General features: G+C 35.1%; 2 protein-coding genes across 5 annotated transcripts in view; one reads left to right on the top strand and one right to left on the bottom strand.

Annotated features, from left to right (window-relative positions):
- LOC139139836 (vacuolar protein sorting-associated protein 18 homolog) overlaps window positions 1-8,322 on the bottom strand; it is a 30,634-nt gene extending 22,312 nt beyond the window's left edge. For 3 of the 4 annotated variants that reach the window (XM_070708772.1, XM_070708773.1, XM_070708774.1), the window contains exons 1-7: window positions 8,186-8,315; window positions 6,823-6,955; window positions 6,155-6,228; window positions 5,451-5,560; window positions 3,819-3,967; window positions 3,321-3,405; window positions 2,826-2,905 (exon numbers count right to left, since the gene is read on the bottom strand). In XM_070708772.1, the coding sequence (XP_070564873.1) occupies window positions 2,826-2,905; window positions 3,321-3,405; window positions 3,819-3,967; window positions 5,451-5,560; window positions 6,155-6,228; window positions 6,823-6,915 (591 nt within the window). In that variant the 5' untranslated portion in view covers window positions 6,916-6,955; window positions 8,186-8,315. Of the gene's footprint in view, window positions 1-2,825; window positions 2,906-3,320; window positions 3,406-3,818; window positions 3,968-5,450; window positions 5,561-6,154; window positions 6,229-6,822; window positions 6,956-8,185 lie in introns of all 4 variants that reach the window. The other variant, XM_070708776.1, reaches the window with a different exon arrangement.
- Window positions 8,323-8,694: 372 nt separating this feature from the next.
- LOC139139838 (proline and serine-rich protein 1-like) lies at window positions 8,695-16,261 on the top strand. The gene is made up of 8 exons (XM_070708778.1): window positions 8,695-8,901; window positions 9,418-9,483; window positions 9,923-9,994; window positions 10,567-10,661; window positions 11,309-11,399; window positions 13,711-13,809; window positions 14,329-14,437; window positions 15,835-16,261. Exons 1-8 carry the CDS (start codon window positions 8,857-8,859, stop codon window positions 16,176-16,178), a joined length of 921 nt encoding a protein of 306 aa, XP_070564879.1. The 5' UTR covers window positions 8,695-8,856; the 3' UTR covers window positions 16,179-16,261.
- Window positions 16,262-16,950: the final 689 nt, after the last annotated feature.

The following is a 16,950-nucleotide window of genomic DNA, read 5'->3' as shown; positions in this document are numbered from 1 at the left end:
TAAGTATTTCCTGACTGTATGAAATTATCTCACTAAGGTCATCCTAGGGACTTGTAAACCAGTTAATATTAAGCTGTCTGAAAAAACAAGTGACCCAACAGTTGATAGAGCTCTGCTGTGGTATGTAGAGAATTAAACCTTTTGTGACACATGTATTGATGAAGAAGGTGGATATCTTTGATAGCTCATTTCATTTAATAGAAATAGTTTCTCAAAATTATATATTTTATCTACAGAACAAATATCAAATCAGTAAGTACTGCAGTTTTCAAGATATTTGAGTGGGCGGATGCCTCACAAACGGACATACATACATACATGCATACCGGTACATACAGACTGATGGTGGACACCGGACGGATACCCATCCCAATAGCTTCTATAGACTATACCAGTATTAGTCTAAAGTAGCTAATAAATGAGAGTTAATTACATTTTAATTAAAGTAAACAAGACTTGTTATCAAGATTTACGTCATAAAAACAGCATATCTGTTAGGTTATAAGGAATCTTCACCTGGTTTAATCTTTATCAGTATTTTCATCTTATTAACCAAGCACATTTTAACTTTCAAATTAACATTGTAAGTAAGTTCTTTTGAATAAGTTGAGACTGTACGTACTAAGAGAAAGCACGGCACTGAAGAGACAAATGTTTGAAACTTAAGAAGTTCAAGGTCATCAAAAGCATTATAAGGAATCATGTAACACTTTCATTGCACTGTTTACACAGATTGCATAATTGCTATAAATAGCACATGAGGAATCTTACAGCCCAGCTTTACCATAAAAACCCTTTCACTTTGACCACTCTTTTAATTGACCACTCTATTTTTTTCCTCAAAAAGTAATTTTAGTTTATCCTTACCAAGTCAACCATAAATGGAAATTAGAACTTTCTCTATCTCTATTTATTTGACCACCCTATCATGACAAACTATTATGAGCAATTTCTTTTAGATAACATACAGAGCGCAATATATGATGGTTCAGAATATGTCAAAGTTGGGATTCAGGAAAGTTGCCTTTACCCCTTTTCCTGCCAGACAGTAATAACTGTATCACTTCCCCATCAGTCAAGTAAGTAAAAAGCGGTATTGAGCCAAAACATGACGGATTTTCACCCACTTGGCCTGGTATGTTATAGCATCTTTAGTCAAAAAAAAAATCAACTTTACAGTATTATGTTTTCAGCAGCCTTCAAATGTACATTATTATATGTTAAAATACATCATATGGAATACATTTTGTTTCATTAATATTAACCAACTTGACCTGGTGGTGAAATATGGACTTGGCAGGAAAAGGGTTACATGTTTTAATCCTCCAAGATGGTAAGCATTTCACTATGAACTGTCAAAAAAGTTGAACTTTCTAATAATTCTACACTAAAATTATTTTGGCTTTGATGATCTCCTAATTAATTCAATTATTTAAAATCTTATTTCTTATTTTTTTCTGGGTGAATTGATAGGGTTTATACAGTACAAGAACTATAACAACGTACCGATAAGTCAATTTTGACCAAAAATGACAAAAAAATTCCTTAAAAATACACATTTGCATATTTCATCACAATTTGAACAAATTTAAGTTGGGTTATCCCTGGGGACCTGTATACGAAATAACAAAGCCGTCTGACCAGCGGTTATGAAGAAGAAGATTTTTTACCAAAAACGCCTTTTTCGGCATTAATTTGCCTATTTTCAACAATATCAAAAAATTAAAAAAAATAGTTTCTCAAAATCATATTTTTCATCTACACAACAAATATCAAATCAGTAAGTACTGCGGTTCTCAAGATATTTGAGTGGACGGACGCCTCACAAACGGACATACATACATACATACATACAGACTGACGACGGACGCCGGACGGATACCCATCCCAATAGCTTCTATAGACTATAGTCTATAGTAGCTAAAAATGTTTGAAAAGGGAAAGTCATTTTTTACTGTTTTTCAGGAAAGTTTGACAAGGCAGTGCTTGCATTCAGAATGCTTGACTGCTATTGTAAATGCATTTTTAGATTCTTTGAGTGTCAAAGAGGTGTCAAAAGTGAGATTAACCAAAAAGACTGCTCTGTGACTTCAAAAGAGGGGTGCAAATATGGCTTGTTTTCAACATTTTTGACAGAATAACAGTTTTCCTACATAATTTTATACCAATTTAATCCAACCTTTGAAATGAGATATGGACATGGAATTTTTACAGCCTATTAACAAGGTTACAGATAAGATTTGTACGGCACAATTTTCCTGTATTTGAAGTACTTTTTGAAAAATCACATTTTGAAATTTGAAAGAATTTTTAATAATTTTTTGATATGTAAACCCATGTAAAATCATAAAAACAAATTTTATTTACAAATCCTGCCGTACAAATCTTGCAATTAATAGTGTCAACATATTTATAACTAATTTGGTAATATTAATACTATCCAATTATTATTAAATTCAAATATGTAAAAAAAATATGAAAAATTAAATTTAATATTGATTGGTGTCATATTTCAAAGTCATGGTTACAAATATACAAATTTTATATTCTTTGGAGAAAGTAATAACTAAGGGAGTTATCCTGAAAATTTGAACTAAATATCTTGATTCTAACACTTGAAACTTGACATTAACTCTGAGAAAAGAATTGGTGCAAAAATAGCCTTTACCGCTACCTTAAGATGTACTCAACTCATCAAGTGCATCCACAGACTGCAGTACATTTACTGGTATGACGCATAGAGAGGTCAGAGTTCATGTTTCTAAATGATAAATGTTGGCAAAGTCCCGTGTCTCAAATTTGTACCAAATCCTTGCCTAGCTTACCTGTTTCCAATATTGTTCAAGACTTCCTTGGAAAAATCTACTGTCTTCTCCAGAAAGTATCTCTGTTTCATATATCAGACCTTCAAGGAAGAAATTGAAGTACAAAAAAAAATCAAAGATCTTGATTGTCTTTCAAGAAATATTTTGATTAATAACATTTGCCATTTCTGAAAGCGAGGAGTTGTCAAAGAAGGGACAACGAAATCTAAGATACCTGTACAGTCAAACTCATGACTATGAACAAGGTCTATTTCATTAAGCATGATGTTTTAGAGAAATGTTCAGGGAAAGCATGATTGGAAATCAAATCATCAAATCTTGACGAATTAACTTTAGAAATTCATCTGGGTTTTGTGCTTATTTCATCAATGTCTTGGGTGTTCAAGACTTGAGATTGATAATATCTATGTAATGTGATATCTTCCACTGCTTTAAGAATTCAACACTGACAGATTCTGATGTGTTATTTACTGTATTGACATTTGAGATACTAACCTTTGCTGGTACCCAGTAAGATTTCACCGGTAGAGTTATCACCACCAGATGCTTTATTCCAAGCCACTGAATCAATGATTAAACCCTGAAATCAGAATTGATGAGAAATCTTACTTGAACTGGTACACACTGCCAATGATGTGAATACACGTAGTCTCTGTAAATATAGCCATGGTTTATTGGAAGATTTTGACTCTGCATCTGTGTACATCTATGTGCTATCTTTGAGTACATGCATGCATGACAAGTTGCATTTGGTAAAACACATACTGAGGAAACATATCAAGACATAAGTGTCAGGGAATAAATATTTCTATGTGTCAAACATACATTTACATCAGCATATGTGATTACAGTAACAGAAAGACTATTTCCTGTGATGGCATAAAGCACTGATCACTTAAATTGGATTTATATTAAAATCTGAGAAAACATATTACAATTTATCTACCGAACAGTATACTAATTATGTCAATTCCATTGCAGATTATCACTTACCTTTATTTTCGTTAGTTGCCGTGGTTTCTTAGAGCTCCTTGACAGATACAAAACATCTTGTGATGTCATACTCACAATAAGATGTCTACCATTAGGATCAAGAAACATCTTGTGTACTTTATCCTCTCCACTGCGACTAAGCTCTACTTCTGTAATGTCAAAAATAAACACAAGAATTGAGTTTACTGCAAAAATATAAGTTTCATTTTTTCATCATCATTTGTAATCACTTTTACATTTTATGAATTGTTCTGTACAGTTTATGTCATTACATTATCCCACTGAAATATTTCAACAAAACTTTGAGAAAGTAAATTAACCTATTCATCCAAATTCCCTGCACACAAGTCAAAACTCACCATCGATACCAATGGGTCTGGGCCAAACCATAGATACCAATGGGTATGGGCCAAACCATAGATACCAATGGGTATGGGCCAAACCATCGATACAAATGGGTTTGGGCCAAACCATCGATACCAATGGGTTTGGGCCAAACCATCGATACAAATGGGTTTGGGCCAAACCATCGATACCAATGGGTTTGGGCCAAACCATCGATACCAATGGGTTTGGGCCAAACCATCGATACCAATGGGTTTGGGCCAAACCCTCAATAACAATGGGTTTGGGCCAAACCATCAATACCAATGGGTTTGGACCAAACCATCGATACCAATGGGTCTGGGCCAAACCATCGATACCAATGGGTCTGGGCCAAACCATCGATACAAATGGGTTTGGGCCAAACCATCGATACCAATGGGTTTGGGCCAAACCATCGATACCAATGGGTTTGGGCCAAACCATCGATACCAATGGGTTTGGGCCAAACCATCGATACCAATGGGTTTGGGCCAAACCATCGATACCAATGGGTTTGGGCCAAACCCTCAATAACAATGGGTTTGGGCCAAACCGTCAATACCAATGGGTTTGGGCCAAACCATCGATACCAATGGGTTTGGGCCAAACCATCGATAACAATGGGTTTGGGCCAAACCCTCAATACCAATGGGTTTGGGCCAAACCATCGATACCAATGGGTTTGGGCCAAAGCTTCGATACAAATGGGTTTGAAGCAAACCGTCAATACCAATGGGTTTGGGCCAAACCATCGATACCAATGGGTTTGGGCCAAACCATCGATACCAATGGGTTTGGGCCAAACCATCGATACCAATGGGTTTGGGCCAAACCATCGATACCAATGGGTTTGAACCTAACCATCGATAAATATGGGTTGGGCCAAACATTGGATAACAATGGGTTTGACAATGACAATGACAAATAGTTACAGAGTTACGGAGTGACAATGACAAATAGCTAACATTATACAAAACCAGATAAAAAAATAAAATCCTGACAAAACTCAGAGACTGACCACAGTCTTTGAGTTGAAATAGAGACAAAAAATGACATGTAATGAAACTGTTTACTGGTCACTTTTCACATTTTTTTCATTTTATTATGTACAATGAAGGCCTACAATCATTGATTGAAAATCATTTGCACCAGTTCAAAGTAATAACTAATCCCTTGCCTGATCAAAAACAAAGAAATGTTCAGCAACAAATGTGATGAGATTCAGCAAAGTGCTGTAAATTACATGATTTCCGTAATATATCTTACCATCAATGTTGTCTGGATGTTCAAGGTCAAATCTCAGGACAATATTTTTGGTCATTGCTAGTACCAACATGTTATTATTGACAACAATGTGTGTGACTGGATTGGGAGGACTGCAAGAGACAGATATTATAAAAAATCAAATCTTGTCTGTTCACAGATCACAGAACTACATGGAATTTCAACACACTGAAGCTGATAAATTTTCAATTGTCATAGAAATGTTGTACTTACAAGCTTATGTGCTTGACAAACTAGAGAGATTGAGCTTATATTGACAAACAAATTATCCTATTTTTCAAACACTGAAGTGAAGCAATTTTGAATTGAAAAAACGCCTGATGACAGTCCAAAGGTATGAATCACAAATTAACAACAGATTCTCGATTTTGATTCAAGTTAATTTCCTAATTTGCATAGCTATAAACTGTTGAATAAGAAATGAATAAATAAGCAGACAATAAATAAATAAATTTAACAAATAATATTAAAAATATATATCATAATTATTGCAACTTTTCTGCTGAATACACAAACCAAAATGTTGAAGACTTCCAGTACTAAATAAACAGATTGCATATCACAACCTTAATCATGATTGAAACAAAAAAAATAATTGATTTTGAATGGACAATAGATTTCGTAAGATGGTGTTTGTTGATTTTATTCTTTGAATCATGAGTATCTTTGAATCATCTGTATCTCACCTGAAATTGATTTTCTGTTTGACAAATATCGGTGTTTTATCTTCTTCCCTTACATTGATGTAGCCTGAACTAATCTGTCATAATAGACAAGAAAAAGACATTATAATCAAACATGTATTGCAAAAATTGTACGTACAATCACTTTACTTTAGCTACTGATGAATTTTTTTTTCAATGGCAAATTGAGCAATGTCTTCGATCAGTGAAAATGAGTACTGAAAATGCCGTGTTACTAGAGTACTGCCATGGATACGCACATTATCAATTGACCACAATCAGCTGACAAATGTTGGAAATGGTTGTTTTGTTAGCTTTTGCAAAAACATACAATGCAAGTCATTGGTTCATGTCATAATCATTGATGAAAACTAGCTTTACGTGCAAAGTTCAGACGCTGTAAACACTGGACAATAGAAACCATGTCAAAAGAATGAGAATTTGTAATGCAATTTGTATTTGGGAAACAAAGAAAAACAAGACTATAACTAAACCTATCTGAATCTTTTCAAATGATAAAAAATTCATATGCAAAGTTGGACAGATTTCTGACTTACTGCATAAAACCAAGGTATCTTGTTTGTGGAGTGACTATGATAAAATTAAACAATGTAAGGCATACATGGTGTTCATTTCTTATACATTTAAAATACATCGTAACAAAAACTTACTGGTTCTGGTATATTTCCTCTTGAAAAGTTAGCTGAAGAGGGCATTGACCTCGATGAGGCCTGCTCATATTGATCAAAAAGAGACGCCATCATTTAATGGAAGCTGTTTACTGTTTGTCTAGACATATATAATCTGGAATGAGAGAAAATAAATTCAAAAACTTGTGCATTACACTTTTATTTCTTGTTCATGTTTGTAATACCATAATATTATAGTCTCTGTAGCCTTTCAGCCAGGCATACCAGCACACTAAGAACACCTAGGTTTCGCCATGTGAGCAGAATGATATACTTGTAAGCCTATAGTATATAACCCTGCAACATTAAATATCAAATTTGCAATTAATTGCTGGGGTAGGTCTTTATCAGCTTTCTCTCTGAAGAAAGTGATGCATCGCACACAATTTTTAATGGAGGAAATTAAATAAATAATAGACAGTGCCAACAAGCATGCAAGAACTAGGAATAAAGACTGCCACTTTAAGTAAGTCATGACTTGCAAAAGATTTTGTACGCTGTAATTCTATGCACTGTTTATATTGAGGTTTCTGAGATCAAAACGGATATCATGATTGTTGTTGCTTGTTTTGTTTGTATTGCGATTGGGCACAATTTGTAGATATTGCAGTATGATATGAACTTGTTTTATTGTTTAGATGAATATAACAATTTCTAGCCCAGCTGTGTGACCCACTGAAAAATTGATCTTAAGGAAACAAGGTAGTGTTCAAATTTCATTTCTTATGAATCAATGTAAGAGTGTTTATTTCAGTAAGACCTCCACTCGTGGTCACACCGACTTAGATGTCAATTTCCTACATTGCATGCATGCATGTATTGTATCTGTTTTACATCATATCATTATCTGTAACAACCTATCGGAAATGGTATGTTATTCAATGAATGATATGATAATTCACCACACAATAACCAGAAAAGGCAGATTCTAAGAATTGATGCAAGATGAACATTTCAAGAAATAAACGCGAAAATGGTTTTATCTGTCTCTGTTTCACTTCGTAAGGTTTGACAATGTCTTCATCGGGTCAAGGACCTTAATAAACACAAAATGGATGGGCAGTTCCCATAATATAAAGACTATACCAACGATGCTATCGCATTATTCATTGCTGAAGAATATCCTATGTTGCCTTTTTCGGCTAATATGCTAGTGTAATGTTTACTGTATCCACTATATCCTTACTTGAGGTACATGCATGATTTACAACGCCCCTTCCTAGATCCTACACCACAGAATATTACACACACTCGCTATACATTATGGCCCCAATATGAACGATAATTATAAAAAATGTATACCATCACATATATGCAGTATATTAAAATTCTTTAACATACATACCAAAGGGCCCGTTGCTGCTTCGTTTGACATGAAATACCAAATACATGATCTATGGTTCTGTCATCTTCAATGCAGTTCAACTTACACGGTGTCAATTTTAGTATCAATGCAGAGAGGTGAGGGCGACCGGACCCAACTGAGACCCTCTAAGCGGATAGTTATACGTTATTTTCCAGGAAATGATATCAAAATATCATCGGTTTAAATTAATAATTCGCCAATATCTTCGAAACCTTTGCAATGCTGTAGGTGTAATCATAGTTGTTTAACTACAATAGTTTAACACAACATTGAATTTTCATAGTATTTTTGAAATGTTACATAATTTTAAGTAAGTTAACAGGCCTTTTCATCATGTGATTTGTGATCAACTTTGACCTTATTGAGGTCAAAGGTAACACTACTGTTACTTGCATGCAGGCCACTTGCGTAAGACTAAGAGTAAACATCGCTATGCAAATACAGACACAAACACAGTGTCAACAAACCATGGTGTCAACTGAGTTGAGTGTAATGCAAATCATCAGTTGGCGACGTATCGGCGGTGAACTTCGATGATCGAGAGTAAGCTGGATATCTGAAACGACGAGTCGAGAGTCGAGTATGATCGTCTAGCAATATTGATAGTGAACAAGTCATTTACGAAAACCGGCCTCTGTGCGCGCAAAAACATGGACTACGTATCGTTTGAAAATCTTTGCGAACGCGTTCAGAAGGTAAGCATACGAACGTTACCTTAACAACAATCGAAACTGTTTGTATTGCAGACCCAGGCGGTTTCCAATATTTGGTGGTGGGATTGGGAAGGTTAGTGGAGCTTGGAATAGATGTAGAATATATTAAAGCGAGATTTCCATAGATGGATACGGAGAATGTCTTTTGCCCTGCAATACACCACCACAGTCCCTCTATAGAGGGACTGAGTACACCAATATTCCCAGACACTATATGTACACAATAGCAAAATACTCAATATTCATAACAATTGGACAGACTGATCTAGTTAGTTTAGATCTGTATTCCAAAAGAGTTATTTCACTTCTCTATGGAATTGGAATATAGTTTACAAATTTGACAACAAAAAGGTCGTAGCAGTAACAAGTTGTCAAATATTTCATACAGGACATAGCAAAAATACGGTTGTTTTTAAAGCACTGACAGGAGCCAGAAACATTGTTAAAAGGTTCTGGTGTCATTTTCAAACTTAAAAGTCTTTTCTTTTCTACTTTCAGTCTACACTAGAATATTCCAAGCTGTCTGAGATAACAAGTTCCAGAGGTTACCTTTCTTTTGATCAGGTAAATATGGTGATAAATGCAATAAATGACTCAATTGAATCAGAAGAAATTCAATTTAATATTCTTTCGTGTGCAGGAAATTATTCCCAATTGCAATTGTATGTAACAAATCATGATAGATACGAGTAGTGTACTTAACCCCACCCCATTCTGATTTAATCTAAAAATCTATAGCAACATACTTATATAACAATTTGCAGATTCAAAGGAATACAAAAGACAGGAACACCTCATAATCTTCTTAACACCATAGTTATAATCCCGATACCTGGCCTTTTTGGGGGGGGGGGGGGGGGGTGTTTTAGAATATTGACATTTCCCACTCAAAAGATCTACAAATGTTTTTTTTTTTATTATTCTTGATGTGATTTCTATTGCCTGACACATACATCAATACATCACAAAACGTCATCAGTGTGGTATATAATGTTACTCCTAGGTTGCTAGGTTACTGAGTCTGATCAAGAACAGTCAAGTCAAACTGTCTTGCTTGTCATTGCTTTGTCCAAAGGTAAGTCAGTTGCTTTATTTACAAATATTGTAGCTATAGTATGACTAATACTTTTAATATGACTAATACTGTAATCAGCTTTTTACCCAATTTCAATTCCCAGTTTGTTTTGTAAATATTTGCCCTATGGTCAAGTGTGCTTAATGTTTAATCTAGAGATTAGGCCACAGTAAGTTAATTCTTTGTTTTACATCGATCTGCTAAACATTCTGAAAGGTAGGTGAGTTAACAGTTCAAAAATATTTGCATAAAATTTAAACAGTGATATACAGTTTCTTATATTTTGTACATTTCTGTAATGTATGCTATTACAGAATGCAATCTTATTTTCTATGGTGTGACTGCTGTAGGGAGGTATTTTGTTGCAATGTAAAAATTATGACTTGATTTAGCAACAGAATGTCATCAACAATGGAAAAGCCTACAAGAAAAAAGTAAGGTGATTTTTCTGACATACCATAATGTGTGGGGATACAAAACAAAATATTTTCTTGCTCTTGCCTTATGTAAAGGTGCACACATTTCACTGCATTTGACAAATGAAATGTTTGACTTTTCTCCTTTGACTTCAGAGAATGTTTGCCTGTACATGTCAAGAAGGCATAGAAATTATCAAAGAAATCAAATATCGCTCCGACAAGGTCAAGGCCATGGAAATACTCATAAGGTGAGGAATTTATGCCAAGTGAAGGAATACTGATAAGGGACTTTTCTGTACAATTCAGCAGGTTACTTTAGAAAGCAACGATTTGGTACCAGTAATTTTGTAAATTTAACATTTCAATATCTGAAAGAAAATCAAGGCCAGGTGTCACTTTTGTTATTTTTTCTTCAGTGATATTTGTTAAAGCTAACAGTTGATATAGGTATAACCATTATAAAACAGAACAATCTTATTAAACTCATGCCAACAATTGTCGGCCAGCTCCGAGCTGGTTTATATTGTTCAAGGTGTCACAGCATGTAATCTTTTCCAACTCAGTTTGTTGTGTTGATTTGTTCAGATTTTACTCAAACCAGTGTCAGTTTGCCATTCCAGCTGTTCTGACAATTCCAGTAAATACAAGTAGCAAGTAATTGTGTGATACAGACTGTGAGCAAGACTTAGACTAGCAATCTTAGTGTGCAGAATTACTGGATACACTATGATACTACTCCAAGATAAGTTTGATAAGCGGCAGTCCTGTATTTGTATTTTAACATATACAATGAACAATGTGCAGTTGATGGCAACAAGCATTTTTTGGAAGATGTATATTGTGACTGTTCCATGACTTGACAAAACACCTCTTATGTGTTCTTTCTTTTCATCAGATGTATTTCAGATCCTGAAAATTATGGCGACATATTAACAGCATTTCCATTCAAAGAAGAAAAAGCAAAAGCTCAGAAAATTTTAGAACAGGTGAGAAAGCGTTCTTAAGAAACATAGTTTTTTGACAAATAGTTTCCTTTTTTTGGGCACCAACATTGTCATAGGTACTGCCAAACTTGTCTTTATAAGTTTGAGCAATGTCTTATTGATACTATAGTTTGTTTCTCCTATTCACATAGAACAAAAAATTGATATGCTATGGACTCTATTTATGTGGTGCTGGTTCAGTGCACTTATAGCCCAACAACACTTTTGTGGTACATTAAAGTTGTCATTCACCAACCTCAACTAGCGTAACTCCAGTCTATAACTTTCAAGTGTTGTCTTTTAATGACATTAGCCACTTTGCATATAGATTCCATTTTTAGCTACTATAGACTATAGTCTATAGAAGCTATTGGGATGGGTATCCGTCCAGTGTCAGTCTGCATGTATTTATGTATGTATGTATGTATTTATGTATGTATGTCCGTTTGTGAGGATGTCCGTCCATTCAAATATCTTGAAAAGCGCAGTACTTACAGATTTGATATTTGTTGTGTAGATGTGAAATATGATTATGAGAAACTACATATTTTTATTTTTTGATATTGTTAAAAATATGCAAATTAGCCCAAAAAAGGCGTTTTTGGTAAAAATCTTCTTCATAACTGCTGGTCAGACAGCTTTGATATTTTGTATTCAGGTCCATAGGGATGACCCAACTTAGATTTGTTCAAATTGTGATGAAATATGCAAATTTGTATTTTTAAGGAATTTTTTTGTCATTTTTAGTCCCCACGGACACCGTCCGGGGGGACTTATAGGTTTGGTCATGTCCGTGCGTGTGTGCGTCCGTGCGTGCGTCCGTCCGTCCGTCCGTTCACGCAGATATCTCAGAGATGCCTGGAGCGATTTCATTCAAACTTGGTACAAGGATTACTTCATATGTCATACAGATGCACGTCGATTTGTTTTGTGATACGATCCAATATGGCTGCCAGGCGGCCATTTTATTACGATTTTTTCATGTACAGAGCCATAACTCAGGCATGTTTCAACTGATTTTATTCAAAGTTGGTACAAGGACATTGACCAATGTCATAGATATGCATGTCAATTTTTTTTGTGATACGATCCAACATGGCCGCTATGCGGCCATTTTGTTACGATTTTTTCATGTACAGAGCCATAACTCAGGCGTAACTCAACCCATTTTATTGAAACTTGGTACAAGGACATTGACCAATGTCATGCACATGCACATTGATTTGTTTTGTGATACGATCCAATATGGCCGCCGTGTGGCCATTTTATTACATTTTTTCATGTCCAGAACCATAACGCAGACATGTATCAAGCGAATTTATTCAAAGTTGGTACAAGGAGATTGACCAATGTCATACATATGCACATTAATTTGTTTTGTGATACGATCCAATATGGCTGCTGTGCGGCCATTTTGTTATGATTTTTTCATGTACAAGCCATAACTCAGGCATATCTCAACCAATTTTAATCAAATTTGCTACAAGGACATTGACCTATGTCATACATATGCACATTTATTTGTTTTGTGATACGATCCAATATGGCCACCGTGTGGCCATTTTATTACGATTTTTTCATGTCCTGAACTACAACTCAGACATGTATCAAGCGAATTTATTCAAAAGTATTTTTATCACAGACCTAATGAAGAGGACTCTATCCTCTCTGAGGACCTGTAATCAAAGTACCCATTAACAAGTGGGGACTGTGTCATCAACAATGACTTGTTGGTCAAAACTTTATTTTATCAAAACTGCTTGTCTGGCAGCTTTGATATTTGGTATGCAGGTTCATAGGGATGATCAAAATATGATATATTCAAATTATGATGAAATCTACAATTTTGTATTTTTGGGGGCAATTTTTGCCATTTTTGGTCAAAAAAATTATTTCTCAAAAAGTACTTGTCTGATGGCTTTGATATTTGGTATACAGGTTCCTACAGATAAACCAAATATGACACATTGAAATTATGATGAAATCTGCAATTTTGTATTTTTGGCGCAATTTTTGCCATTTTTGGTAAAAAAATTGTTTCTCAAAAACTGTCTGATACCTTTTATATTTGGTATACAGGTTCCTAGGGTTTGTCTTACTGTGATATATTTAAATTTGATGAAATCTTCAATTTTTGTCATTTTTGGTCAAAATCTTTGTTTAAACGTAATTTTGTATACATGTCTATAGTAGCTTCAGGGACATTGGCCCTATGTTTTCAATCATCCATTTCATTTCTTTGATAACAATCACAAGTTATTGCTTTACTTGAGTACTGTACATGATTGAGTACTTAATTCTTGTTGTGATATAGGCTGCACAGAGAGGAGACGCACCAATGCACAGAACTGTACCATCCAGATGTCAGTCAAGACCCAACTCAGCAATGTCTGTCAGACCTCTGTCACGTCAAGTAAGTGTCATACCAATGACAGTCTGGGAGTATTTTGTATAGGTGTTCCAGGCCAGTAAATATTACTGTTCCTCAGTAATTTCACCAAATGTCTCCTTGGTAGACCAATGTGATCATAAAATGGGAAGGCTATCATGTATCTGTAAACTGTACTGTACTGTAATGGATGGATTAAATTTGCCTCTTAACTTCCATCGACTGCAATCATGTAGACTACCTCACTGAGGGGAGAGGCCATTTCAAACCTGAATAATAAGTACATATTACATCAAAATGTGGAAATCCATGTTTTATTTTTAATGCCGGTTAATATAAAATGAAGTTGATGTTTAAACATATACCACATGCTAGTACATACATACCGGTAGACATAGTTTGTTTCATACTCTGTGAGAAGTTTTATTCTCTGTGAGAAGTTTTACAATCAGCAACCACATTTAGTCTCAAAAATTAGATAATGCCAATTTCTGCAGCAGGAGTTTCACAGTAATCTCATCTCTTTGGTTGTCATACCCACAGAACAAAGTGGAAAAGACTGTGAACAGATTCTTCAACAACTTGGCCAACGCTCATGAAAAACATGTGGAAGGCAAACGTGATAGAGTGAAGCCATACTATGACGATGAAGGTAAGCTAAATAACTGCTTTGTACGGTACATGGTATTGAAATACAACAACCTGGTGGTCTAAGGAGATGTGGGGCTAATATAACATACTTTTTTTCATCATCTAAAAGTAAAACACAAGGACTACACCTTGCCTATACAGTTATGTTACAAAAAAGGACAAAGTGGCTTTTTTATTGTGGTTCTTCATGTAAAAGAATTAATGATGTACATTCTGCAAATCAACCTGTATAATATTGATTTGCCAAATGATGGATGTCAAACTGAAGGTAGTTGTACTTTACACAGAGTTTACTCCATGTACATGGAGTTGATATAGCAGTCATCTCATCAGCTTGTATTTACAGATAGAATACCCAAAAGTTATCGTTTTAGTTTCCCTTGAACTGTCTGATAGCAAAGTTAAATGTTTGCATTTTTGTTGACGTGTCCTCCAGCATATTTTACAAAACATGACTAATCATTGTGCAAAAAATGACACAAGTAATCCCCCCCCAAAAAAGTGGTTTTGTCCCTTGCTACAGAATTTACCCCAATTTACCAATGGATGGTTTGGATGTTTTGAAATTTATCAGCCACTATCAGCTTGTCCAAGATCAGCAACCCTCTTAAAAGTCATTCCTTCAAGCCAGTCTTTACAATCTTATATCTATTGTACACTCAAGAATAAAGGTCTCAGATCAAATGCACATTCCAAGTTATACAGGAACATGTAAACCACAATTGATATACCATACATACATATTTGTCAGTCCTGCCAGTCGTAAATGATGTTTTTATGACAGCTGCCTGTTTCACCTAGACTTGGTTCAAGTCTGTGATTTGTGAATGTTTGAGTGGAGTGAACGCAATGATTTGTATTCTGCTTTCATGTGAAACGCGTGAGTCGAGTGGACGCGATGAGTAGGGTGAACACGATGAGTGGAGTGAACGCTATACAGCGGAGTTTCACCCGGAATCCGGCAGAAACTAACTCACTACTGTGCAGACTCAAACGTGACGCGTTCAATCACTGGGAAAACCTGGCGTGAGCTGCCAAACTCCGGATAGGTTTGTACGAAATAGGAGAGACACAAGAGAAACTATTATAAATGATTTTATTTTTTAAAATTCACCGACTTGAACCAAGTCTATGTTTCACCCTGCATGGAAGTCACTGAAAATTGTTGTAATTTTAAGTAAAACTTCAGCAATTTCAAATAATTTTTACATTCCAGCCATCTAAAGTTAAAACAGTAAATTTTCATAATGTTTGTAATAATTTCACTCCAATTTCACTGTATATAGGTTTACTGACCCTACTGAAAGCAACAAAATTTACTGTATATTTTGTGGTGTAAAGAGCTACAACAATAAAATATTTACTAGAATTATTTCCTTTTACACATTCTTTTGACAGAATCAATTTTACCACAATATCCATCCGATATACCACTGCATGATGTGTCAACAGCTTGGAATTACTCAGCGCGAGATGAAGAACTGAGGGAAAATCAAGCGCCAAAGGTGCAGACATGTAGCTGGATAACACCAGAACCATTGGAGAAACAAAGCTCTGATCTTTTACAAGTATCATCTCCAAATAAGGAGATGAATTTTGAATCTTCTACGAAACCACAGAGTTCAGACTCAAAGACCTTGAGGGGGAAATCGAATCAAGGCTATGATTATGATGTCAGTGATGAAGAATTTCAAGTTTATAACCAATCACCTTCTGTGCGTATGTGCAATCCCATTGTTTAACCTGTTCACAGCCACCAACCCTTTGCCATCCCAGTAAAAAGGTCAGCAATCACCATTGATATTGATGTGTTTGGGGCCAAACTATGCTGGTTAAAGGGCTGTGATAAAAAGATCCCATGCTGTTTGCATAGCCTTCTAATAGTAATCAAGTCTTACATATCAACAAATCTCTTTTTCTATTGTTTGAAATTCCCTTTTGTGTAAATTCTCAAACTTGTAATCATATGAATTGTCAATGTTGGATACATGAACTTCTTTATGTCGAGTTTTTGTGGCGGCATTTACGTAAAAGATTTGATGGAACTCTGTAATCCTATAGTGATGATGCTTTATAACTGAATGAATATAGCTTTCTGTCAACATTATTAAACTATACTGTAGATGTGCAATGAGCGATATACTCTCAGATGTTTATGTATGCTTTACTCAAAGAAAACTATTTACACTTTTGGATGCTGTAGTACAATACTCATAACATTTTTCGTTGATTGTAGTCATCTCATATGTCGTGTGATAAAAATTTATTAAAGTTTAATTATTTATTGATATTTGTTCAGTAAATTTATTGCCTGGTTCACACTTAGGCCAAGGGGTACCTTTCAGCATGGCCCAAGATTTGTGAAGATGTGAAAAAATTTGATGTGTGCATGTTCACAATGTATTTGAGTCTCCCATCTCTCAACCACCTATCTACAGAGACTCTCTAAGTCAACTGTCAGGACATCAACTGAGCCCACTGGGCTGACATAAGCCATTCACACACACAATTGGG

Source organism: Ptychodera flava, chromosome 9 (assembly GCF_041260155.1).
Source record: "Ptychodera flava strain L36383 chromosome 9, AS_Pfla_20210202, whole genome shotgun sequence".
NCBI classification, from domain to species: Eukaryota; Metazoa; Hemichordata; class Enteropneusta; family Ptychoderidae; genus Ptychodera; species Ptychodera flava.
Note: the sequence above shows the minus strand (reverse complement) of the source record. Positions and strands in the feature narration are given on the sequence as shown.